This window comes from Rattus norvegicus, chromosome 1 (assembly GCF_021556685.1).
Source record: "Rattus norvegicus strain SHRSP/BbbUtx chromosome 1, alternate assembly SHRSP_T2T, whole genome shotgun sequence".
In the NCBI taxonomy this organism is placed as follows: Eukaryota; Metazoa; Chordata; class Mammalia; order Rodentia; family Muridae; genus Rattus; species Rattus norvegicus.
In genome coordinates this window covers 56,685,851-56,712,042 of record NC_141534.1, presented here as the reverse complement: position 1 = coordinate 56,712,042, position 26,192 = coordinate 56,685,851, and the positions used below count along the sequence as shown (strand labels likewise).

At 45.7% G+C, this 26,192-nt stretch overlaps 1 protein-coding gene and 1 pseudogene across 2 annotated transcripts; both read right to left on the bottom strand.

Moving 5' to 3' along the window:
- On the bottom strand, window positions 1-8,615 carry LOC134485006 (sperm motility kinase 3A-like). Its single transcript, XM_087598719.1, has 3 exons — window positions 8,005-8,615; window positions 801-2,377; window positions 1-365 (listed from the first exon to the last, which is right to left on the bottom strand). Exon 2 carries the CDS (start codon window positions 2,349-2,351, stop codon window positions 846-848), a length of 1,506 nt encoding a protein of 501 aa, XP_087454845.1. The 5' UTR covers window positions 2,352-2,377; window positions 8,005-8,615; the 3' UTR covers window positions 1-365; window positions 801-845.
- A 13,809-nt stretch (window positions 8,616-22,424) lies between these two features.
- Window positions 22,425-25,478, bottom strand: LOC148007004 (afadin pseudogene; annotated as a pseudogene). The gene is made up of 2 exons (XR_015648465.1): window positions 25,292-25,478; window positions 22,425-23,861 (listed from the first exon to the last, which is right to left on the bottom strand). The product of XR_015648465.1 is annotated as an afadin pseudogene (transcript).
- Between the last annotated feature and the right edge of the window lie 714 nt (window positions 25,479-26,192).

Below are 26,192 nucleotides of genomic sequence, written 5' to 3'. Positions count from 1 at the left end.
TCATCTTTCACAAACAGCTATTTTATTCTCAGAGTCGGATAAACACATTGAGAAGACATATATTCTCCACTAAGAGTGAGGCGAGAACTTGTGCCAAGAGGAGGTGTGTGATGTGACCCTGGTCGGCAAAAGGGCTCTGGTCTTTACCAGCTTTGGACTGGTTTTCAACCTCCACCAGGAAGAGTGATGCCTTTGAGGTGCTCTCTTGCCACCTGGCATCTCTTCATTTGCTTTCATCCTTCCACAGCTGACCTGGAAGGTGACAGCTCTCACAGCGCTCCCTTCTGCAGGACCGTGTCCACACGTGGGTCCACTTCAATACTGGGACTGCAGAGATGCAGCATCCGGCATCCTCTAGTGATCTTCTAAAAGGCAATGACACATGTGAGAGGGACTCTGGGACCTCTGCTGGACAGGGCATCTCTCCAGCTGTGGTCACCCTGTTCCAAACTGCTCTCCAAGCTTCTCGGAACCTCTTCCCCTCATCTCCTAGCCCCCACCCCATACCACCCTCTCCTCCCTCAGCATCTCCTTCTCTTCCTTCTCCAACTTCATCCTCCTACATTGGTTAGTATCCTGCTGTCTCTTTCTAGTTGAATGTATTTTAGTATTCCCATGAGCAGGATGAACATGGGAGTTACTGTCGGCAATGACAGATGTGCTGGTAGCTTAGACTTAACCATCATCCCACGGTGTTTTAGACCTAGCTTCCCCGTGCATCGTCCCATAGACATACACACTATGATAACCTGCCAGTTGACTCAGACACGAGCAAAATAGATACAAATTCAGCAATGTACCTGGGCAGTGTTGGATGCTTGCTCTCTGGATTCCTTCCATGTTCTTCATTTCTGGGGAACAACTCTGTTGTGCCCCAGGGGAGGTTTTTTTCTGGACGGAATGCAGCAACACAGGTTCATCAGGCCATTTCGGATGTTCTTGAGCCACCCCCTAAATCTTTTGGGCCAGGGCCTGCTTGCGACAGGCTTAACCTCTGCTGAGTCACTGGATTTGTCTTCTGTGCTTTCAGTGTTGATGGTCTTCTTGCCTCTGCTGTGCACTGAAGAAAAGCAGGGGTCACTAATAGAAATTCTGTGGGTTAGCTCCACTGTGGGTGCTATCTGACGTGGCCTGCAGAGAAGACCGCCAGGCCAACTGGCCCTCTTGACTAATCGATGACTAGGAGTCTGGCCGAGGTCAGAACCTTGACTATCAGAGGATGACCCGAGCCATCTGGGCTCGCTTCCTCGACTTCTGAGCCCTCGCACTGAAGTAGCAGGGTAATCAAGGGTCGGGAATGGGGTCATGCATGGATGAGGCCGGGTTGGGTTGTCACACTCCTGAAGAGCCTGCTTTTCCAATAGGTAATAACAAGCCATACTTTGGTTGAATTTCTTCTGATCGAGGGAGTCTTTAACCTCTTGGGCTTCAAATCCAATGTCCTGCATTGCTCTAAGAATGGCTGGGTCTGGCCTGAGGGGGATGAGTTCCTTACAAGGTTGTGGGAACCCCTCTGAGTCTATCTTAAGCCAGGGATGAGTCAAAAGATCAGGAATTGTGGGCCTCTGCTGGGAGTTCACTTTCAATAAAAGACTCAGCAGGTCTTGTAGCTCTTCTGACAGGCCAGGTGGGACAACGTACGTCCCTAACACAATTTGCCTTCGGAGTAGCGGTATGCTGGCAGCCTCAAATGGGACCTTTCCAACTGTCATATAATAAAGAATTACTCCTAGGGCCCACACGTCGACCTTGGGGCCCTCATAAAATTTCCCGAGTAACAGCTCAGGAGCAGAAAATGCATAAGTCCCATAGGGCGTTCTCAACTTTTGCCCAGGCCGCACTTGAGTGGCAGAACCAAAATCAATGATTTTAATTCTTCCCTTGGTATCGACTAACAGATTATCGGGTTTAAGGTCCCGGTGTATAATGCCTTCTTCATGGCAGTATCCCACAGCACTTAATAATTGTCTGAATATGCCCCGTGCTTCATCCTCCTGCAGATGGCCAGCCTCTTTGATGTGAGAATAAAGCTGGTTCCCCTTGGCCAACTCCATGATGAGGTATGTTATCTTTTCAGTGTCAATGACTTGTATGAGAGATACAATATTTGGGTGGTTGATCCTCATCATGATTTCTACCTCAGATGTGACCTGCTGGCACCACTGTTGTCTCTTGAGGAGCATTTTGACAGCCACGGGGGTACCTGTGAGGCGGTGCACGGCCAACTTCACGGCCGCGTGGAAACCATGGCCGATGGTATTCAAAACCAAATATTGAGAGCAGAAACTCTCTGTGCAAGAGCTGCCCTGAGATCGGAGCCTTTCTGACTCCCGTTTGCTCCCGAAGCTCATTGGAGGTAACAGAGTATAAATGCTACCTAAGAGGAAGGAAAAAGAAATAAAGGGAAGAAAGAAAGCTAAGATGGAAAGTAAAATAGTGAAAAATAAGAAAAACAGAAAACTAAAACCAACCAAAACAACAACAGAAACCCTCAAAAGTAAAACAACGCACAAAGCCAAGGAAATCCTAAGTAAAAAACTACATACTAGTCACTAGGAGGGAGGAGCACAGTTCAGCCACACTAAGATCAACATCACTGATTGTGTAAGAAAAAGAATGTACAATGAAATGAACGATCAAAGAAATTAAAACTATTAACAGTTAGAAAACCCAAGCTACAGAAAATGAAATGAAACAAAATCAACTTCCAAACAAGCAAAACTACATAAAAGCTAAAAACCTAGAGATTAAAACAAAATAGAACGCACTCATCAAAACTCCTAGAATATAGAAAGTATTAAAGAGACAACTCTAAGGAAACGTCCCAGTGAACAATTGGGATTAATTGAGATAGGGGTCTTCAAAGGGTTTTTCTCACAAGTCATGCATGGCTAAGGAATGTATGGCTAAGAAATATATATGTATATGTTCACCATCTTGGGCCATTAGGGAGATGAAAACTAAAACTAGTTTGAGACTTCATCTTATTCTAATCAGAATGGCAAAGGCAACAATGCTGGGGTGCATGTGGGGGATGGAGACCCTCATGCACAGTGTCCGTGGGAAGATATAAACTGAGGTGGCCACTGTAGAGTGTGGGTGTTCCTCAGAAAACTAGAAATAGGTGTGCCACCTGATACAGCTACGCCATTCCTGGGATATACTCAAGGAACAATATTTCCTGCTGCAAAGACACTTGTTCATCCATGTTCACTACTGTTTCATTTGTTCACGGTGCAGGGAATGTAGACAGCCAAGGTATCCGTCCAGCTGATGAATGACTAATGCGAGTGTGGTACCTACACACAGTGGAATGTCATTCAGATGTAAAAGAAACTGAAATTATCAAGTTTCCAACTAAATGCTTGGAGCTAGACAAGGTTACACTAAGTGAGCTCACCCAGACTCAAAATAACAAACACAGCATGTTCTTACTCATATGCACATCCTTGCAAGAAGTCTTCAGATTTAATAGTACAACTCTCATATCTCAGAGAAATTTCTTGGTGCAATTGCACAGAAACTCATAGCTGCTAAAAGACTGGAGAATACCTGTTGACAAAGTGCTCAGGCGAAACAGGTGTGGGGGGTGTGTCCACATTCCCTCCCTCCCTCCCTCCATGGCTCAGGGACTATAATGGAAAACAAGGGCAGAGAAATTGTAAGATCCTGGGGTTGGGAAGAGACGTATCAAAATATCTTCTCAACACAAGACCACCTCATTCATAAACTCCCAACAGCTGTGACTGCCTGCATCAGATCTCCACAAAATCAAGCAGTCCTGCATGACTAACCCAGAGTGGGAACATTGACAGTTGACGACACATAGGGAAGAGAGTCATTCCCCACACTCAGGAACACAGGACACCAGGTTATTAAAAAACCATGAATTTGTGGGTTGTGGCAGGTGACTGTGAAGATGGATGTGGGAGGAGTTGGTGAAGGATGCAGGGAGTGAAGAGGATCCAAATACATTCAATGAAAGTATGAAATTCTCCAAGAATTTATATAACATTTAAAAACCACAAATAATCACAAACTCAAATCCCCAGTTAGAGTAAAAACAGCAATAACCAAAACTCCCATGCATAAAGAATCCTATGAGAGGTACCCAAATCCCATGGGGGAGACAGCTGGACTCTCAGAAGTGAGGAGAATTCTGGGAGCATGGGGGAGGCCACCAATTCTCCTCACGTTCCTGGCAGAAGAGGAACCTGCCTAGAGCCCCGTGCACCCAGGATCCTAGGAGCAGTCAGGCAGTCTCTCCCTGTGCAAGAATTGAAAGCCATTCACAAGGGGCGAAGACACACTAGAGAGCAGTTCTAAGACCATCAGTTCTGCTCCAAGGGTCCTGCCTGAAGCCCTCAGGACACACCAACCCAGGAGCAGTCTGGGATAGAACCCTTTCAGTTCCTGCCTCCAACCAGAGCTGAGCCAGTCCCAAAGCTCTCTGTACCCAGAAATGACTGTGTGAAAGCCAGTCTCCAGGATTGCTGATACACAGGCTTACAGGAGGGTCAAGCCACTGTTATAGACAGCAAGACCAGATAACACCAGAGACAACCAGATGGCAACTGAAAATTGCAGCAACCTAAGGATAATAGGGATGGAAGAGAGAAAGATTGCCAACTTAAAGGGCCAGTAAATATCTTCAAAAATAATTGAAGGTAACATCCCTAACCTAAAATAAAAGATGCCCATAAACATCCAGGAAGCCTAGAGAACTCCAAATAGATTGGACCACAAAAAAAACACCAAATGCACAAAACAAAGACAGAATATTAAAAGCAGTAAGGGTAAAAGGTCACGTAACATATAAAGGCAGACCTATCAGAATTGCCGCAGACTCCTCACCAGAGACCTTGAAAGCCAGAAGATCCTGGGCAGATGTCAAACAGACCCTAAGAGAACACAAATGCCAGACCAGGTTACTGTATCCAGCAAACTTCTCAACTACGATAGCTGGAGGAAAGAAGATATTACATGGCAAAACCAAATTTACACAATATCTTTCCACAAATCCATCCCTAAAAAGGATAACAGATGGAAAACTCCAACACAAGGAGCGAAACTACCCCTTAGAAAAAGGAAGAACGTAATCCCCTTGCAACACACACAAAAGAGAGCCACACAAACATAATTCCACCTCTAGCAACGAAAGCAACAGGAGACAGCAATCACTGTTCCTTAATATCTCGTACCAGCAATGGACTCAATTCCCCAATAAAAAGACATAGTCCAACAGACTGGACATGTAAAAGACGACCCAGAATTTTGCTGCATAGAGGAAACATACCTCAGTGTCAAAGACAGCCTCTACCTCAGAGTAAAAGTCTGGAAAACAATTTTCCAAGCAGATGGTCCCAAGGAACAAGCTGGAGTCGCCATTCTAACGTCTAACAAAATTGACTTTCAACCAAAAGTTATCAAAAAACTTTCATATTCATCAATGGAAAAATCCACCAAGATGAACTCTCAATCCTGAATATCTCTGCTTCAAATGCAAGGGCACCTATATTCATAAAAGTATACTTAGTCAAGCTCAAAGCACACATTGCACCTCACACAATAATCATGGGAGACTTCAACACCCCACTCTCATCAATGGACAGATCATGGAAACAGAAACTAAACAGAGACATAGCTAATCTGACAGAAGTTTAGGAACCAAATGGATTTAACATATTTATAGAATATTTCATCGTAAAACAAAAGAATATACCTTCTTCTCAGTACCTCAAGATACCTTCCCCCAAACTGACCATATAATTAGTCACAAAACAGGTCTCAACAGATACAAGAAGATTGAAACCAACACTAGCACAAAATTCTCCAAATTGTAAACATAAGAAAAACAAAAGAATTAAAAAAAAAACATCAACAACTCTGAAAGCCAAAAACAATCCAAGCAAAGAAAACCAGAAAATAAAGTCAGAAGCATAAAAGGTTAAAACTCAAATAATCCCTGGGTCGTGATGGTCCATACCTTTCCTCACAGCACTCAGGAGGCAGAGGCAGGAAGATCTCTGAGTTTGAGGCCTGCCTGGTCTATAGAGAAAGTTCCAGGGTACTCGGGGCTAAGCAGAAAAACCTATCCTTAGGAAAATAAACAACGAAAAAACCCAAACCCAAGCACAAACCCAAACCCTCCAATATCCCCAGGCTAGGGAGATAGTTCAGTAGTTAACTAGCAAAACTCAAGGGAAAATGTTCTGATCTTTAAAACTAATATAAAAACTGTCAACTGTATAATTTTAATTTTGGATTATGAAGTAGATCAAAGACCTCAACATAAAATCAGACACACTAAATGTAATACAAACAGTGTTGAACTCATTGGTTCAGGAGACAACTTCCTGAACACAACACCAATGGCTTAGATACTAAGATCAACAATGGGACCTCATGAAACTGAAATCTTCTGAAGTGTAGAGGACACTGTCTTTAGGACAAAACAACAGCCTAAAGAGTGTGGAAAGATCTGCATGATCCTACATCTGACAGAGGGCTAATATCCAAAATACATAAAGAAGCCAAGAAGTTAGACATTGTGAATGCAAACAACCCAATTGAAAAGGGGCACAGAGCCAGAGAATTGTCAAGTGAGGAATCTCTAAAGGCTGAGAAGCACTTAAAGAAAAGTTCAACGTACTTAGTCATCAACGAAATACAAATCAAAATGACTCTGAAATTCCATTTTACACCCATCAGAATGTGTAAGATCTAAAACTCAAGTGACATCACATGCTGTTGAGGATATGGAGCAAGAAGAACACTCTTCCATTGTTGCTGGGAGTACCAACTTGCACAACCACTCTGGAAATCAATTTGGCCGTTTCTTAGAAAATCGGGAATAATTCTAACTAGACCCACCTATACCACTCCCAGGCATATACCCCAAAGATGTTTCACCATACCACAGGCAACTTCCTCAACTGTATTAATAACAGCCTTATTCATAACAGCCAGAAACTTGAAACAACCCAGATGTCCCTCAATGAAGAATGGATAAGAAAATGTGGTTCATTTACACAATGGAATATTACTCAGCTATTAAAAGGAGGACACTGTGAAACTTGAACACCAATGATTAGAAACTGAACATGTCATCCGGAGTGACGTAACCCAGACCCAGAAGGACAAACCTAGTATGTATACACTTATAAATGGATATTAGCTACAAAGTGCAGGATAACCATGCTATAATCAACAGACCCAGAAAAGCTAAATAAGGATGACTCAAGGCAGGATACTTGAATCTCATTCAAAAGGGAAATTCAAAAATTTGAGTGGAGGGAGGGAACTGATGGGGAGAGGATTGGGGACAAGAACAGGGCAGGGCACAGAGGAAGGAGAAAGGAGAAGGCTGGGTTTGGGCAATGCATCTCTGGCATGAAGGAGACTGGGGGTGGGAGGCTCCAGGGAGTCTCTTAGAGTGATGCTAGCTGAGCCTACTAGCAGCTGGGGTTGGAGAGACTGACATACCCATGTCCTGTAGGTAGAAAGGATTTTCACTAGGGGAAGGGGGACACTAACCAACCCACAAAACCTTCAACCCAAAACTTGTCTTACTTATAAGATGTTTAGGGATAAAGGTGGAGCAGAGATTGAAGGAAAGTCCAACTAATGATCGGCCCAACTTGAGACCCAGCCCATGGGACAGAGCATTGTTAATTATATTCTATGACTTGCACACAGGACTTAATATGTCTTCTGCTCCTAACAATTGGAGCAGAGCTTGTCTCTTACTCTGTTGCCTGCCTTCGGATCCCTTTCCCCTACATGGGCTGTTTTTTCTGGGTGAGGATAAACTAAGTCCTGCTAGGAATTGATGTTTCAGGGCAGAGTGATACCCAAGGGGTTGCCCACTTCTTCTCTGAGAAGGGAAGGGAATTATAGGAAGAGGGGCATGTGAGCCGGGAGTATGAGGAGAGGAGAGAGGGAGAGGCTATGATTGGGATGTAAAGTGAATAAACAAATAAACTTAAACCAAAATATGCTTACCTTAGAAACAATGGCCAAGCTGACTGCCGGCCTCAAAACTTTTCCTCACACAGGTGTTCTCACACCTACAACTAGTGCACCAACAGGGCACAACAGACACTCACACACAGTTGGGCACACACACACACCCACACTCACAGATGCACTCACAGTCACCACCAAGAATACCAACACACACACACACACACACACACACACACACACACACACACAAAAGCAACTGTCCACACAAACACTGACCTAGACACTCATACACAAGCTACACACAAATCAATCAAATGCAAAATCCACACACTGCTCACTAGATCCACCAAAATCACCAAAGTCTCCACTCCACCACTCCTCTAAACGCACTCAAGGAAATCCAGGCCTGGCTACAGCTTAACATCTGTTGGCTGGACCGCCTCACACTCGCTCCTCATGAGGTCACAATAGGACCTGTCCTTGCATGGTTGGGAAGGACTCCAAGGCTCTGGCTTAGGTTGGCTATGGGGAGCCTTTAGGCTTTTAGAAATCAAAGCCTGTAGGATGGTTTGCTGTCCTTAGTTCTCTGTTTGAAGGCTTGCTGTGCCTCCTGCTTTAAAATCCTTATGTCTACCTTCCATGGGTCCCTTTTGCATTTCAACTATGGGTTTAAGAATATACTACAGATACATATATATATATATATATTAATTATACACACACACACACACACACACGTGTGTGTGTGTGTGTGTGTGTGTGTGTGTGTGTGTGTGTGTGTATAATCTTCTCTTTAAGACGGAGGTGGCTGCTGCCTTTCTGACATTACTCTATCCACTTTGCTTAATACCTGTCGCCAGCCATCTTACATTATTACAGAGGACCTTTCTCATGCCCAGCTAATCATTAACTGCATATCGCACTAAGTTGTGTGGTCTGTTGTTCCTGGAAATTACCCTAACCTGTGCCCTCCTTTAGGGCCAATCATAGTTAAGGTCAGTTAGAATTGCTTTGTATGCTAGTAACAATAACCTTGGACCCAAACCAACCACCCAACTGCCGGGGAAGACTTTCGGCACCTGTGTATGAGCTCTTAGTTGCTAAGAGCTTCTGTGGTTTTGCCTTTCATACTACAGTCCTTGGAAATAGGGTTGCAGTCTCTACTCCCCTGTGTGACATGTGTCCCTGACCAATCAGTCCCAGGATATATGTTCCATAAACTGTCCCTGCTTGACTGAAATGGCTGTCTGGTTTGTGGAGTGATTCCTGCACCCCAACACTGCTCATGAGACATAATAAAGAAGCTTATTACTACCTGTAGGGTGACAGGAAGATGCCTTCCTCACAGCTTCCAAGGCTTTTGATTCTCATCTGCCCTGCAAAGTGTGAAGACCTGATTTTGAACCCATGCGAAAGTTGAGCACACACCTGTAATATCAGAGCTTTTAGGAAGCAGGAAAAGCAGGAGAAACAGAAATTTGCCTGGGAGCTTGTCGTTCAGGCAGCCTGCCATGTGCAACATCAAACCACACACCTAGTTCCAAACAAGGTAAGATAAGGTCTGACAAAAATGTCCTCTAACCTCCACACACATGGTGGGACACATCCATAACAGTGTACATACAAGATTGCTTCATTCTTTTCTCTTCTCTTCTCTTCTCTCTCTCTCTCTCTCTCTCTCTCTCTCTCTCTCTCTCACACACACACACACACACACACACACAAACACACACATACCACACCACACACATTCCCACCCTTTATTACAAACACACAAACTTACACTCACACGGACACACAGAATGGGTGAGTATACGCAACACTATACAAAAACAACAACACAAACACTCTTTAGGAACTATGATTTTCTAGTAAAACTTTCCTTCAAAATTGAGGAAGAAAACTAAGAAACTCCCACAGATGAAGACCGATTTAAAGGATTTCAGAATCTCAAGAAGAAATAAAGAACAGGTGATCCCCGGACAATCCCCAAAGGCAAGGTGAACTTCTGCTTCCTCCAAGATGTGAGAGATGCCATGTTATATGACCACAAACAGCAGTGCCACCGAGGCTCATGTACACAGACATCTCCTTCATTGACATCAGTAACTGAAGAAGTTGGTCAGGGCTGTCAAAATAGCAGTAATACAGTTCACATAGGATTGGTAGTATTTTAGCATTTTCGGTATGATCTCCATGGTAACAAAGAAAAAAAGAACCAAGCCCCAGATTAACAGAAAGGAAGAGAAAGTCAAGCATTTCTTTACAAAATACCCAACACAGCACAAAAGGTAATAATCAGGGAAGAGAGAAAAAGCTGTAAGGCTAATGAAGAATACAGGAATGCTTCTTTGGTGGCTAGTGCATATTATCTCTCTCTGTCTCTCTCTCTCTGTCTCTCTCTCTGGCTTGCTCTTGCTCTCACTCTTGCTCTCTCTCTCTTGTTCTGTCTTTCTCTCCATCCATCTCTCTCTCTCTCTCTCTCCATCCTTCCATCCCTCCCGTCCCCCTCTTTACACACACAGGTTGGCAGGTTTTTGTAGAAAACCAAGTCCATCCTGAGTGTAGGGCTCACTTTAAATATTAAGGTCCAATGATGGAACAGGCGTGTATGAGGACAAGGAGCTCTGTGCAACCTGGAACCAGAAGGAACAGAGTGGTTATGCTGACACAGTTAAAATAAACTCTCAATCACAGTCTGTGACAGCCAGGTCACAGGACTCAGGCTGCTGTGTTATTTGTGAGTACCCAGTGCAGCCAGAAGCTAACTATTGAGCACTGACTGGCCCAAACCCCAAAAGGGTCTCTGTTTTTCAGAGTGCTGGGGGCAGTGCAGTGTGTAGCACTTTCCTTCTGAAGACTCTTCTGGGGTTTTGAGTCCCCTGTAGAGGACCCTCATGGCTGCAGACACTAAGCCTGGGAGGAAAGATCCTCATCTGTAGAGTTCATTGAAAGGCCTGAGAGCAGAAAAGGAAAGAAACAGCAAAATGTGCCCCTTCTGCTCACTGTGGTTCAGTTTCTGCCTTTGCAGCTGAGCTCAGGTGCCCTGGAGTCCTCCCTAGCCTGAGTCAGTGATCTCAAGTTCAAGTCCCAGCCTCCTGGTTTGTAGTATCAAACCCAGCACAGTGTCAAGCCATGGGAGATGTGAACACTATCTAGGCCTTGCTGTTTGCATCTGAGTGGTGCTGTTGAGCACCAGAAGAAGCAAGGGCTACAAGGTCATGTAGAGTACTGACAGGCACTGGGCTACTAGTGACTATTAAGTCACCCTTCACCCCCACCAAGGTGTTCAGGGACATGCAGCCTTGAGCTAACCTTCCTCCCAACCTCGATTTTATGATCCCTCTAGCTCTATATTTTGGTTCTGCAACACCTCCTAGCCTCTCCTCAGACAGTTGTATCTCTGAAAGAGAAGGTAAATTGCCCTTCACCAACCCCTCCTTTGAAAGATGTCCTTTCTAATACAGAGTGGCACCGCAGAGACTGGAACAGAAAGAGACCGCCCTTCACGGTGGCATGGTCAGAGCAACAGGGTTTGCTGGTTCCCTGAGCAGCAGCCCTGAGTCCGTGTGAGCACTGGATCCTGGAGACCTGCATTCAGAAGGAAGATGGGACAGAACGAGTTAGACTCTTTGGCATGCTCTCCATCCTGTCCTTAATTCACCCAGTGCCACAGGACAATCAGAGACACATTACTGACTTGTATTAGAACTTTATATGTTGTTTCCAGTTAGAAAGGAGACATTTGTGTTGTCTCAAGCATTCTGCAAGCACTGGTTGACTTAATGTACCATTGGTCAGGAAGGTGGTGTGGTGCACAGCCAAAAGCCTAAGTAACCAGTCCCCAAGCCTGCAGTATCCTGTGGAACTGGGAATGTCCCCATTCTGCTGTGCTGGCACAGGCCACTCACAGGTCTAGAAGGGCAGAAAAACATCCACTAGGTTCACAACATAGAGGGTAGTTGCTCAAGTGTCCTCTCTACCCCACACCTCCTGATTCCTTGGCCACAGCATGGGCTGAAAACAAGAAACACCCTAAGTTGCTAACATGGCATCCAGAGGGTTCTTCCCACGGATACGACATCTACTGGCCTCATGCTTACTATCGTGCCTATTGGAGTGGACAAGCCAGAGTGCCTTACAGCATTTACATCTGCATACCATGCTCTGCCTTTCCATACTCCAGGGCCTGTACCTCTTCTGAGTCCTCAGTTCACTTCCCTGAGATGTGGCCTTGGTGTTCCTTCTACACAGGCACTGGCCCTGTTGTGAAAGTAGCTAAAAGAACAGACCGCAGTTGACTGTAACACAGAGGGTAGTCATGCCCAAGCCTATCATACCCTGACTGCACAAGCCTCCTTTAAAAATCTCTTCACTCATTTTGGTGTTTCTATATACATGTGTGCATGGCAGGCATGTGTGTAGAGTGAGGTGTGCATGCATGTGTGCATATAAGTACAAATGTCACGTGTGATGTGCACAGTGTATATATGTCTGTGATATATGTAATGTGCACGCACATCTGACACGTGATGTGTATGATGTGTGGGTTTAGGAATATGGAAGATATATACATATATATATATATATTTGTATAGTGTGTGTGTGTGTGCATGCGTGAGTTTGTGTATGTGTGTTGTGCACTGTGAACATCTGATGGGGTCCTTTAGTTCTCATACTAGCTGGCCTGCTGCAGAAAGGAAACAGGTCTCCCCAGGAGAGTCTAAGCATCCAGCCGTCCAGGGATGGGCCTGCACATGAACATAGTCTGGCCAGAAACACCCTCTAAGCTCTTAATAAAGAAATTCTCATTCCAGAAGAAGCAAGAGAAAACTGAAAAGAAGCCAGACAGCAAACTGAGCTTCCACCACAGAAAATTCTTATATGGGAAAGCTCCCAATTCCCTGAGAGTGAGATGTTTACGACCCCACTGCCTGCTCTGGAAGCAAACCCACTCCCCTGCTGAAAATTGGGGCCTTCCTGTAATCTCCTACCCTGAAGACAGGCAGAGGGAGAGTGGCTGGGATCAGGATGTAACCTGAATAAAGAATACATTATGGGAATTTAAAAAGTTAGTCTGGAAGTTGGAAAAATTGCTCAGTGGTTAGGAGCACTGAATGCTCTATCAGAGGTCCAGAGTTCAAATCCCAGCAACTATATGGTGGCTCACAAATATCTCAAATGAGACCTGATGCTATCTGGTGTTTCTAAAGACAGCTACATTGTACTTACATATAACAAATAAATAAACAAACAAATGAATTACCTGGTCTTAATTTTAGAGCAAGGAGTAAAATGTCCTGAGATTAAATTCAAATGCATGTCATGGACTGCCTGGATCTTTCAGATCTGTAGGAAACATCTCAAGGAAGAACAAGAGAGGCTGGAGAAGGATGGGGAAGGGTCTGATCCGTGCAGCTCCTCAGTGTCCACTAGCACAGCACTTGCCCTTGGGAGATGACGTCTTTCACTCTTCCAGACTGTTGCACCAATCAGAATTACATGCTCTGTGGATGAACCTGTAAAAGAGGACAGTTGCTCTTGGGCCACTATGGAGGCTCCTGGCCTCTCAGCAAGCTCACTGCTGACTTTTGAGTTCCCTGGTGGGTGAGCAAAATGAGGAGGCTCACATCAACCTCAGGTTGAGTCAGCCAGGCCCAGGGGGCTCAGTGGTGTCTCTCAGATTCCCAGGTCCTTCCTGAGATTGAACACTCTACACAGTGTAGGAGGATTAGGGGATAACCAGGAAATGCAGTTGCTCAGGTGGCTGACTCTGCAGGAGGGAAATAAATCACAGTGGGAAGCTTCAGGACAGTCAGGTGACCTGAGCCCTCCACAGAGTCTAAGTCCAGCCTCACAAACACTCATTCTGTCCACAAGTCTCCTAAACACAGGCCTTGACTGACCTGCAGTCCAGAGTATGTTATTATACAGTGTCCCTTAGTTAGGCCCCTTCTGTGTCACACTGAGACTGGGTTTGTGGTACAGCCAATGCAGATGGGGACTGGCCACAAGTGGCAGTCTATCGCAGATCATGCAATCAATAAATAAATAAATTAAATAAATAAATACCCACTTATCTCACTGCCTGCAATCCTCATTGTCACCACAAGGGAGCGCTGCTTTGACCTTCTCAGAAATAAAAGCTGACTTCCCTCAGGGAAATGGATGGATGGATGGATGGATGGATGGATGGATGGATGGATGGATGGATGGATGGGTGGGTGGGTGGGTGGGTGGATGGATGGATAGACAGAGAAGTGATTTGACTTAATCAGTTTCTTCCAGTCCTAATTTTCTGAGCAAAAACACACTGAACATGTCTGCTGCAATTGCTTGTTCTTCATTTCTGCTTTCTTTGGCTGTTCATTCAAGGCAGCCCCCTTAGAATCTGCTCATCTCAATAAAGGCCCATCTGTGGAATGTATAGCTTCTCAGTTAGGAGCTGAGGGATTCTTGGAAGGACTTCCCAACATCCCCTCTGGGGCAGTTGCCAGTGTTCTCTACTTAAGACAGCAGCTGCATGAAGCAAACACACACCTGTCTGAACATTCCAGCTTGGGTGCACGTCACAGTGCACCTGCCCCAGGGTCCCTGCCAGTTGCACATGCCACAGGGCCACTACTACAAGATCCCATCCCTAGGGCTCCTGCCCCATTGCTCCTCCCCCAGGGACCCTGGCCCACTGAACCAACCTCAGGGATCCTGTCCCATTGTACCCACCATGCTGCACCTTCCTGAGAGTACCTACTGTCCTGAGGTCGCTTTTTATAAAATCTAATGCAAAGATCTTGCCAGTCAGACCACATTGTCTTTGGTGGCACCAAGTAGATATTAGCAGGACTTCATCACCTTCCCTTTCTCAATCCCTTCTCACAGTTGGACATGTGGAAGCAAAGAAATTGGCAGCAGAACACAGACAATTCACCCAGAATATCACCACCCCTAGAATTCTCATGAGATGGACTGCTGTGACTGTGATACAGGGGTGGCATGTAGGCTTTGACACTGAACAAGCCTAGGCTGGTGCCTCTGCTCACATGTGTGCCAGCAGCTTAGCTTAAGTCTACATGTCGTAAACTCTGAAGGAGGAAGGAGATCTTCCTACATAGAGGCTGTTCTCTGAACCTGTGTTGGCCAAGGTCAAGCCAAAGTGTTTGAACATGCCAGTTCCAGCCCCTGAGGGTTTTCTGCCTGCCTGGTGTTTGTCGTGCTTTATGTCTGGTGAGGTGAAGATGTGGTCCATGCTAGGAATAAGTTTGAAGACAACTGCCCTGGGTTCCCATGCTAAAATACAATTCAGGACTGACAGGAACCTAAATACCAACAAGACAGTGCCAGGACCATGAGATCAAAAACCAAAAGCAAATGGGACCTTGATGTCCTCCTTTGCTGCTCTGAAAAGACTCAGGACACACAATTCTCCTGCACTTCCAATGCCCCTTGGGAAAATCCTCTGTCAAGGGCAGGTGATGCCTCATGAGAGTGAACTGTCAGGGTAGGACAAGACACTTGGGACTACTGTCCTGAACTCACAGACACAGATGAATGGGCTTTGAAAAGTTTTCAGAACACAGGATAGGGTTGTAGAAGCATGTGCATATAATCTGTGGGAAACACATAGTTCCTGAGGAGGTTCTGAGAGCTGTTAGATCCACTCCTGGAGAAGACAGCATTGTGTTCAGGGGGTAACAGAGCAGGAGCCTGCTGATGCTATTCACAGTATTGCAAGGGAGCGGTAACAATGCCCTTAGGAGCAGGATGTCCTAGCACTCTCAGATCAAGCAGACAGCCTAGCGCCTATTAGGGCCATATCCCAAGAGAATGCCGCTCATGTAGGAAGCTTCTAATGTCTGGAGGCAGAAGAAGGGAACATGGACATTGTTTGAGTTAGGGGTTTACTGCTGAGAAGAGACACACCACAACAAATGCAGCTCTTATAAGGACAACATTAATGAACACAGAATTGCAGGTTCAGAAACTCAGTCCATTATCTTCAAGCTGGGAGCATGGCAGCATCCAGGCAGGCATGGTGCCAGAGAGACTGAGAGTTCTACATCTTCATCTGAAGGCTGCTTGGGGAAGATTGGCTTGCATGTGGATAGGAAAAGGGTCTTAAAGCCATGCCAATGTGACACACCTACTTTAACAAGGCAAAGTCTCCTAATAATGATACTCTAAAGCTAAGCATATACAATCACAGACATCTCCAAGGAGGGTGGCACTGTTCTATTAGAGAGAAGCATCAGCTCCCATTAATGTATTGAGGTCAACCCTGGATAGGGCACAGAGCCTTCCACACATCCTGGAACTCATGGAGGCATCCTATGAAAGAGCTTTTTCCCAGAAGCTCACATGTGTGTCAAGGCGTCCTTTCCAGACAGTCCCTAGGGAATCTCCAGTGCTAAACTCTGTCTCTTCCTTTGCAGAAGTGAAATATAATAAAAATCCACAGTACAGTGAATAGCAATAATGGCGAAAGGTGTAAATAGAATGGATTAGTACCTGACCATGAGGATTGATTTTATATGAAATGTGTTTGGGTGCAGTGCAATATCCTCTTCCATGTACCTACATACTGAGCAACTACCCTGGACCATGCTGCTCTAGACAGAACCATCTGGAATTCACTCACTGAGGGACTTATGCCCTGGAGTGGCAGCTACAGGTAGGACTTGTGCATCCATGTCACGAAGTGAAGAGACAGAGATGCATGGATTAAATGGAGAGAAGCAGACTGGAATGGTGGAGAGGCTAACCTGCCAACAACCCCAAACCCCCAGCAGGATGACAATGGAGAACAGTGAGCAGTTTCCCAGCCAGCCTCACTCTCCATAGACAGACTTCTTCCAGTCCTTCCTTTTTGCCAAGGAAAGAAAAACTCAAAAAGCAGGGGCAGGGAAAGAAAAACGTCTCTACTCCAAGGAGCCAAGGATAAAGCCCCTCCCACCCTCCTGTCTGAGCCCATAAGCAGCCACAGCCCAATCCTCTGCTCATCTCTAGAGGTTCAGGGGTCCAGGCAGATGAGCCCTTGAATCACAAACTGCTCCTCTACAGCATTCTATGGGTGTCAGTCCTGAGTCCCTGAGCCTGAGGTGCTCTGCACTGCTATTCAGATAATACTTCTCTTGATTTCTGTACAAAGATCTCTGTGTTGGATGTCAGAGGAGTGTGTCCACCCAGCATTGGTCCTGGGGCTCTGGCCCTCTAATCTATTGGTCCCTGTTAACTTCACCACAGAGCCACCATGTGTCCTTGTACAACCCCTCCTTGATCACCTTTTGTAGGAAGATATTTAGAGTCCCTTGCAGGTGGCACAGAAAATGGCACATGGCTGAGGATGGTAGACAAACCTGGGGACACATCAAATGCTAGGATGTTGTGAGGATCCGTAAGCCATGCTTGGGCAGGCCTGTGCCAGGGCTCCCATAGGACCCTTTCTTTTGTCCCCTATACACAGCAAGAACCAATTACCAGGCAGGGGGAGAAGGGAACTTGGATTCCAGGCCTAGCCCAGTCCTATGATTCCTTACCTTGTAGCCCTTGTGTCCTTTGGTGCTCAACAGTTCCCCTACAATGCAGACAGCAAGGCATACCTGGTATTCACAGCTTACCTGGGCTGAAACTGGGCTGCGTTTGATGCTACAAACCAGTAGGATGTGACTTGGCCTTGAAATCACTCACTCAGGCTAGGGAGGACTCCAGGGTACCTGAGCTCAACTGCAAAGGCAGAAGCTGAACCACAGTGAGCAGAGGTGGCACATTTTGCTGCTTCTTTGCATTTCTGCTCTCAGGCCTTTCAATGAACTCTACAGATGAGGATCTTTCCTCCCAGGCTTAGTGTCTGCAGTCATGAGGGTCCTCTACAGGGAACTCAAAACCCCAGAAGAGTCTTCAAGAGGAAACTGCTACACACTGCACTGTCCCCCAGCACTCTGAAAAACAGAGACCCTTTCTGGGTTTGGGCCAGTCAGTGCTCAGTACTTAGCTTCTGGCTGCACTGGGTGCTCACACATAACACAGCAGCCTGGGTCCTGTGACATGGCTGTCACAGACTATGATTGAGAGTTTATTTCATCTGAGTCAGCACAGCCACTCTGTTCCTTCTGGTCCCAGGGAACACAGAGCTCCTTGTCTTCACACATTCCTGTTTTAACGTTGGACCTTAATATCTAAAGTGAAGCCCACACTCAGGATGGACTTGTTTTTCTATATATCATGCCAACGTCTGTGTGAGAGGGAGTTTTTTCGTGTATATGCATACCCCCTTATGTGCCTAGGTGTCCATGTATACCCATGGTACCCATGGACCAACTGTCTCCCGTCCCCAACACCACCCTGTCCCTGGGATGCCCAGCACAGCCACAGTACAGCCTTTTGTGGGTCTGGATGTGCCTGTCTGTCCTTCCCACCAGAGCATGGCCTGCTATGACAGCAGCTCTTCATTATTTTGGGAAACATAGCAGTGAACCCAGGTGGGGCTTCTGGTCCTCAGGGAGCTCACTTGTCCCCCACCAGTTCCCTTGGTTGAGGGATTGTGGTTTTCAGGACTCCCAGAAGCAGCAGAAGCCAATGGACTCATCCTTAGTGTGTGCAGCAGCTAAGGGTGCATGGAGGTCAGGACTTGTGCCCTGTGTCTTCAGAGACAGGAAGGAGCCAAACCATTGGCTGACCCTGAGAAGCCACTTGGGCCCCATAAAGATTCTATTTATGTCCTTCCTCTGAGCCTGTGGAGACATTGTGGGGAACTATACCAATTTCCTTGGATGCCAGGCTGTGCAGAACTGCAGACTGTGGTCACAATCAATAGGGAATGAACAGGACAATTAAAGGCCAGGCTCTGCCATGTCTCTGCCAAAGAGAGTTCAGTGGGGTCAAGGTGTGGGCATAAGGAGGAGCCCAGGCAGATTCCAGAGTCTCTTTCCTATATTCATCTGAAGGCTGGGGAAAGAAAGTCACCACAAAATCATAGTGACTTTACATGACTGCCTATTAAAAGAAACATCAAAGATGACAGGCGTAAATCATGAAAATGGCATCTGTGTGTGCGGAGACAGCTGTCTGCATGGACAGAGTGTACCCACACTCCAAGCAGGGACTATAAGCATGGGGAGTGTCTGTCTACACTTGCAGCAGGGCATACATGCTACCAAACACACAATAAAAGCCATCATGCGGGGCTGGGGATTTAGCTCAGTGGTAGAGCGCTTACCTAGGAAGCGCAAGGCCCTGGGTTCGGTCCCCAGCTCCGAAAAAAAGAACCAAAAAAAAAAAGCCATCATGCCCAAGCCTTGGGTCTATAAGCCACTGAAAGCCTCTCAAACCTCAGTGGGGTCCGATCTCCAACACCTTAGAGACATCCACAGACTGTGCCTGTCAGAATATGGAGAGCCATGATGAGAGTCTCCCCCGGGAACTCTGTGGTCTTGCTGGAAAATCAAGAGGAAAGCCCAGCCTATAGGCCAACGTGCAGCACAGTTAATACACAGTGTAAGCTGCATTGACACACAAAGATGCTGAAGACAGAACATGGGAGGGCCTGGCAGAACTGTAACTCGGCCAAAGGTGGTGCGGCTTACAAAAAAGAGCAATCATGCCTGTGGTAGCTCCCTAAAGCCCAGCTCTCTGCCCCCTGTATTTTGGGGTCTCTGAGGAAGACAAACTGATGGACTCCTAGAGCATCCTGTTGATTAGTTTGCTGTTCAGATGTGGGATGTGGTCACAGTGCTCTGACAAGGCCACAAGGGCATCTGCTAGGACAGCCAGACTCTAATTGATAAAGAAGGCCTCCTTCAGGGCAAACCCAGTCACCACAGACACAGCTGTAAAGTAAGCAGTCCAGTCGCTTGTGAGCATGCTATCCAGACAGGAACAGGCAAACAGAGGTGGTTCTTGGGAGGGACCATGGGACCCACCCACTTCCCAGACAGGCACCATGGCCTGGTAGTCATTGAGGTCCCTTGTTGGATACCACAGTCCTTTTAACTGCAGGTAACCCTTTTTCTAGACACAGAACAACATAAGGCCCATCATGGGGTATAACATGGCCTTCTGTTGACAGTTCACAAGCTCTCTCTACTGTGTTGCCCTTTGATGACTCTGGCATTCTTGACTGGGCAGATGTCGTCCCCCGTTCACCTGCATACACACTGCTGGCCCAGTCCATGTGCTGAAACCTGCCCCCAGGAGCTGCCCAGCATGGTCGGGTGGGTCCACTGGAGATGAAGCCCAGTGCAGTGGTAATCCACAAATACCTGCCCTTGCTTTCTCGTGAAGGTCAGCTTGGCTGGACTTTGGGGCTGTGGTCCGGAGAGTGGAAAACAGAAGGGTCACAAAGGTCTGTCAATCATCAGACAGAGCTGAATGTCTGGGAATCCATTGGCAGACAACTGAGACTCCCTAAGCACCATGAGGCAGGCTTTGCTCAAGCACTGTCCATAGGGGGCAAGTCCTGGAGGTGGATGTGCCTACTAAACAGACAATGCTGCCCTAAGCAGTCTCGTCCCTTACAGAAGTGTCACTGTAGCAAGATGGAGAATGTCCATCTATACTGGCTTTCCATAGGAGTGAAAACTAGCCTGTGTGTCCTGCTGTACCCAGGGCTCTGCACTCTGGCTTATGATGTGGAGGCCCAGAGCAGCTGTCCAGCATAGCATGTGAGAACTTGAACGCACTGCATTTAAGTCCTAGGGTGAGTCTCATGTGGTCAAACTGCATGACTCTGTTGGCTGACATCTAACCTGCTGTGATTGACATCGCTGGCTTTTACAATGTGGGTGTAGCCTTAGGGGCCATGTTCTCTGAGTTGCATACCTCTGTGGATGAGGCCCACAAACTCCAGGGCACTGGTGACAGACCTGGAAAAGGACAGCATGAGTCAGAGGTAACCCCCTGGATGATCTGACAAGGGATAAGCACTCTGCGCTCAGGGTAACCTTACCTTACTCATCTTACAGACAATTCTCATGTGAACCAAGTGTGGTAAGTTTAAGAAAATAGGCTGGGGCTGGAGAGCAGGCTCAGTGGTTAAGAGCATGGCTGCTCTTTCAAAGGTCTTGAGTTCGATTCCAGTCACCATATCATAGATACTAACTATGTATTATTAGATCTGATGCCCTCTTTGGACACACAGATATACATGCAGATAGAGCACTAAAGTAAATGAATCTTAAAAGAAAGGAACAAATGAATGAAAGAAAGAAGAAAAGAAAGATAAAGAATGAAAGAAAGAATGAATGAAAGGAAAGAAAGAATGAAAGAGACAGAAAGAGAGAGGGAGGAGGAGGAGCAGGAGGAGGAGGAGGAAGAGGTAGAGGAGGAGGAGTAAAGAAAGGAGGAAGCAAACAAGCAAGCTGCTCAGCTGTAGAGAAATGGGCCTGTAATCCCAGACACTCAAGACACACAGTAGGTAGGGGGATCAGAAGTTCAAAGCTAGCCTGGTCTACAGCATGAGTTTCAGGTCTGCTTGGACAACTTAGTGACACCCTTTATCTAAAGGTGAGGAGGGCTAAGGCTACTAACTCAGTGGTAGAGCACTCATGGGGGAAGCAGACTGTTGTCCATTGATACCTTTCCTTTCTTGCTCTGAAATAGACAATGGTGTTAGAAGAGTCAAAGGTCCCTGTCTTAGCATCCACTATTCTATTTGCTACAACGTTAAGGGTCCAATTTTTGGTATTTTTTCAGTGATCAAATCTATGAAACAAAACTTAAGCAATACTCTTATTGCTGTCAGAGTGGCAGGTGGATGATAAATGCTTGCCCACCTGCATCAGTAAAAAGCTGGTTCCTTGGACTCCCTGCAAACACATCACTGCTAACTGTATGCCTTGTGTAGGCTTTTCCAGCACTGCACATAGCTTGAAAACCTTCCCTGCTATGGACCCTTGAGTGGGCATCCTGCCTCTCAGTCTCAGAATGGAGCAAAGATCCCCTGGTCACCTCTAGGCTCACAGGTCAGGGACCTCTTCCATCCCGTGGTGAGGAAGACTGGCACGGCTGCACACACCTTGGAAAAAGAACATATTGGCAACCCTTATCGAAAATGATGCTTCTCACTTTCCATTATGGCATTCTATAAAATATGGGTATTTCCAGGTATAATCAGACGTGTTGTTGATTGAGTGTGTGTGTTTTTGGAGGTTGGATGCGGATAATTTGTTTCTCCAAGCCCCTTCCTCAATTTTGGGTGATAAACATTGACTCTCATATAGACTTTTAATAATTATACAGTTATTTATATATTTTTAAGTTTTGCTTATTTTTACAAACTTTTTGTTCCTCTCTCTCTCTCTCTCTCTCTCTCTCTCTCCCTCTCTCTTGTTCTCTCTCTCTCCCTCCCTCTCTCTGTCCCTCCCTCTCCCCCTCCCTTCCTTCCTGTCTCTCTCTCTCTCTGGGTAATTAGATATAATACTCAGGGTCAGGACATTCTACCCTTGAGCTACCCCAAACAGAAAAAGGTTATAAACAGCTTTATTATGGTATCTGTGACATATAAAGCTGAAACGTGTTAGACGTGAGCATCTTGATGTTCCTAAAGACATGTACTTTCTCAGATACAGAATTCCAGCGGGCTAAAATTCCTGCTGTTACTTCAGATTAACCTTGTCATGAACTGAACCAATGGGGAACATACTAAGCACAGTCCCTGAGCTGCTTCCTAGGTTGGTAGCACTGGCTCCATCCCAGGCACAGCTGGAGTGGGCAGCTGTAAGGTTGAGGACCTGCACTCAGGACACTGGGCTCCAGGAGCACCTCACCTGCAGGTCATCCTGTGTACCTCTGAACGTCACTCCTGGGTTCTCACTGCCTGGCACTTAACCATAGACATCACTGTAGAATTATCTAAGGCCAGAATGTCAAAAACATAGTTGTTATGAATTTCTACTTTGAAAATGTCAAATGTTGGGCTGCTTGAACAGTTTTCAAGAACAGGTTCAAGAAATGAACCTGGGAGAAACACAAGAAATATAGCCTGAAGTCTCTTCCAAAACAGCCACTCCAGCATAAGCTTCCACAGGCAGTCACTCTCCTCTGCACTACCGTCCCCCTTAGTTTACAGCTCATGGATCTCCTTGCTTAGCATGTCCACAAGGTGCATTTGCTGTTGCTTCTCCAGCTTCTCCCTGGTATCTTGTTTCCATGGGTCTGGAGACAGACTATCCCCACAGGACAACTCCTCTTTACTGATAGTTTTCTACTGCAGGTTCCTGTACTCAATAGTTGGGGCTGCTGCTGGGGACTACAGCTTCAGAGTAACTGTTTCTTGGGGCCTCTGCAGTGTGGAAGGTTTTCCTGGTTGGGCTGGTGTGGCCAAAAGAGATAAGGAAGCAGGGATCAGGGAATGAGAGTGCATCTGCCCCAGATTCTTCTCCTGCTCACCGTGCTTCCTCTCTGCTTCCTTATCCAGGCAGGCCTTCTATATCTCAGACCACCACTGCTGCTCCTCCTTCTTTTTTGCTAGCCAGCAGCCACCTGAGCAGACTGGGATCCTGCCTTGTTTGCAGAAGGTGGTGGGAGGGGCAAAGCCACTGAAATGCCATCAAAACCACTGGTGTAGGTGGACCTGTGGTGGAGGAGGTGGTGGAGGGAGGTCTGTTCATATGGGCTGGGAGACAGTCACAGGGGTGGGCAGCACCTCTGCTGGGGTTTTCCAATGGCCAGGACCACTCTTGGTAGACTGGAAGCAGGGGTAACTGACTTGGAGGAATATTTCAGGTGCTCCTGGCTGGATGTCATAGAGTCCACTGAGGAGCTCTGGATCCACATATCATTGTCACACTAGAGATCCATGCTGGCCACTACTCAATGCAGCTCAAGTTGGTAAAACTCTTCCTGAAGTTCTTCCATTGAAGGGGTAACACACCGAGAAAAGAAAAGACGAAGATCTAATACTTCAGAGACTCACCAGAGATATTAACAAAATTTCATGCATGTTTCTTTCTCACAGAGGAGGTAAGAAAACTGAGGAATGGGTGTATAACCAGACCTGACACTGCTTTATGGCTCACTCTCCAAGTAACCAGCTGTACCTGTGTGTACAAAGGAATAAAAAGATTTTTCTATACACTGATGCATGCTGTTTGTGGCATTGTCACTCCTGCAATTTAGCTCCTAGCTTCAGGACTACGTAGAGGGGTCTGTTCTTGTGAAATGTAAAGAAATAAAAAATGAGATTCATATAACTGCATAAGAGGTGAACTTTGTCCTCAGGGATCTGTTTTACAATCTTTAAAAAAGCAATCATGGGGGTTGACACCCCAAAAGGAGCTTTGCCATCTCAGGAAGAGGTGATAGACGGGTTTGTATGAGGGGTTATTGGCAAGACAGGAAGGGCTAATATTGGATTATAAAATAAATAAATAAATAAATAAATAAATAAATAAATAAATGGTTTTTTAAAGAATATATTTTAAAAGCCATGATAAAAAAATGTAATTTTGACCCTATGCTTTCAATAAAAAAAAATCTTAAATTTTCTTATTTACTCATTTACACTAATTCTCATGTTCCCCGATTCATTAATTTATTTGACTAGTGTAATAGAAATAAACTTAAATGACCAAAATTCAGGAATGATAGTTAATGTAATTTGTTGAGAACTGTATCAAAGAAGTCAGATATTTCACAAGTAAGAAAGTGTTCAAGCTCATCTCAGACCTCAGTGCAGAGGTCTCCAGTGGAGACAGATGTTAGCTGCTGTTCTAGTGGTATATGCACACTTCTCTCCAGGGATAGAAGGCTGATCTATTAGAAATAGTGTTAAAAACCCAAGTGTCACATTAAATGACAAGTAAAATAAACATAACAACATTCCTTTAAATGCAGGAGCCATGGCATACCCATCATACACTGAGGGCAGGATGTTTAGCACTGAGCCAGAGACAAATGTGTACCAGAAGTCGGCTTCACGCACCCCTACAAGTCTCCTGACGCCACAGACCAGGAGAAGGACTTTCTCCAGGACCAGATGAGATATGTGCTAGAGACATGAGAGTAAATACATGAAGCCTTTTGGAGGTTGAAGCCTTTTGGACGTTGGGGTCTCTATTCAGTATACTCCATCCTCACTACTTTGTTAGCCACTCTTTTAAGTGTAAAAATGATCTCCACTAACTTGGAAACCCGATCCATTTTGAAGACACATTTACAGTGCATTTTGATCTATAAGGTCAAGGGTTTTCCAAATAAAATCCTAATTTTGGACTAATATGAAACCTCTATGAAAACTGTATTCTAGCTGGCCAAGGGACACAAAAAACAATGATCAAAGTATAAACAATGATCTGGGTGACAAGGTGACTTAGAGAATGCCTCTTCTTACTTGTCACATTGGGGCTGAAAAGGTGATCTGCTCTGTTTTTCATCAGCCTGTCTTTACCAGCCAGCTTTGTTGGATGACTGTGCTCTGTCCAAGGCTTTTGAGGACTCTCTGGGGAGCCGTTTTGAGCTGAATTATTATAGAGCTCAAAACCTTTACTCTTCCACCTATCGATGCTGGAAAATGCCATCCTCTGCTACATAAGTGGCTGGAGCCATGGATCCCTCCTTGTGTACTCATGAGTTCATGGTTTCCTACATGGTAGCTGTGGGGTCTGGTTGGTTGATATTGTTGTTCTTCCTGTGGGGTTGCAAACCCCTTCAGCTCCTTCAGTTCTTTCTCTAACTCCTCCATTGGGGTCCCCATATTCAGTGTAATGTTCAGCTGCAAGCATCTTCATGCCAGGGCACTGAGATGGGAATGGGTGGGTGGGAGCGTGATCATACTCATAGAAGCAGGGGCAGGGGGTTGGGAGAGCATGGGAAGTGGGTAACATTTGAAATGTAAATACATAAAATATCCAAGAAAAATAAAACTCATAAAAACTTCACTCTGTGTTCTGGGTTTACCTGAGCCATAACGATCTGAAACTGAAACCAAAGCCAATTCATTCATTCTCTCTCCCTCGTTCTTTCCAAGATGAAGAGCTTCAAAGGATGCATCTAAAATTCTTATATTTAATAACTGCTCTTGTATAATAGGGTGATCTTTTATATACATTCTTTGACCAGCCTAAAAAAGCAAAAACAACCAAGCAATCAGAAGAAACCATAGCCCAGGGTCTCACTACGTATTTGAGGCTGGTCTGCAATTCACTACACAGGCAGGAGGACCCCAAACTCACAGAAATCTGCCTCTTTCTGCATCCTTAGAGCTGGCATTAAAGGCACATGCCACCACAAAT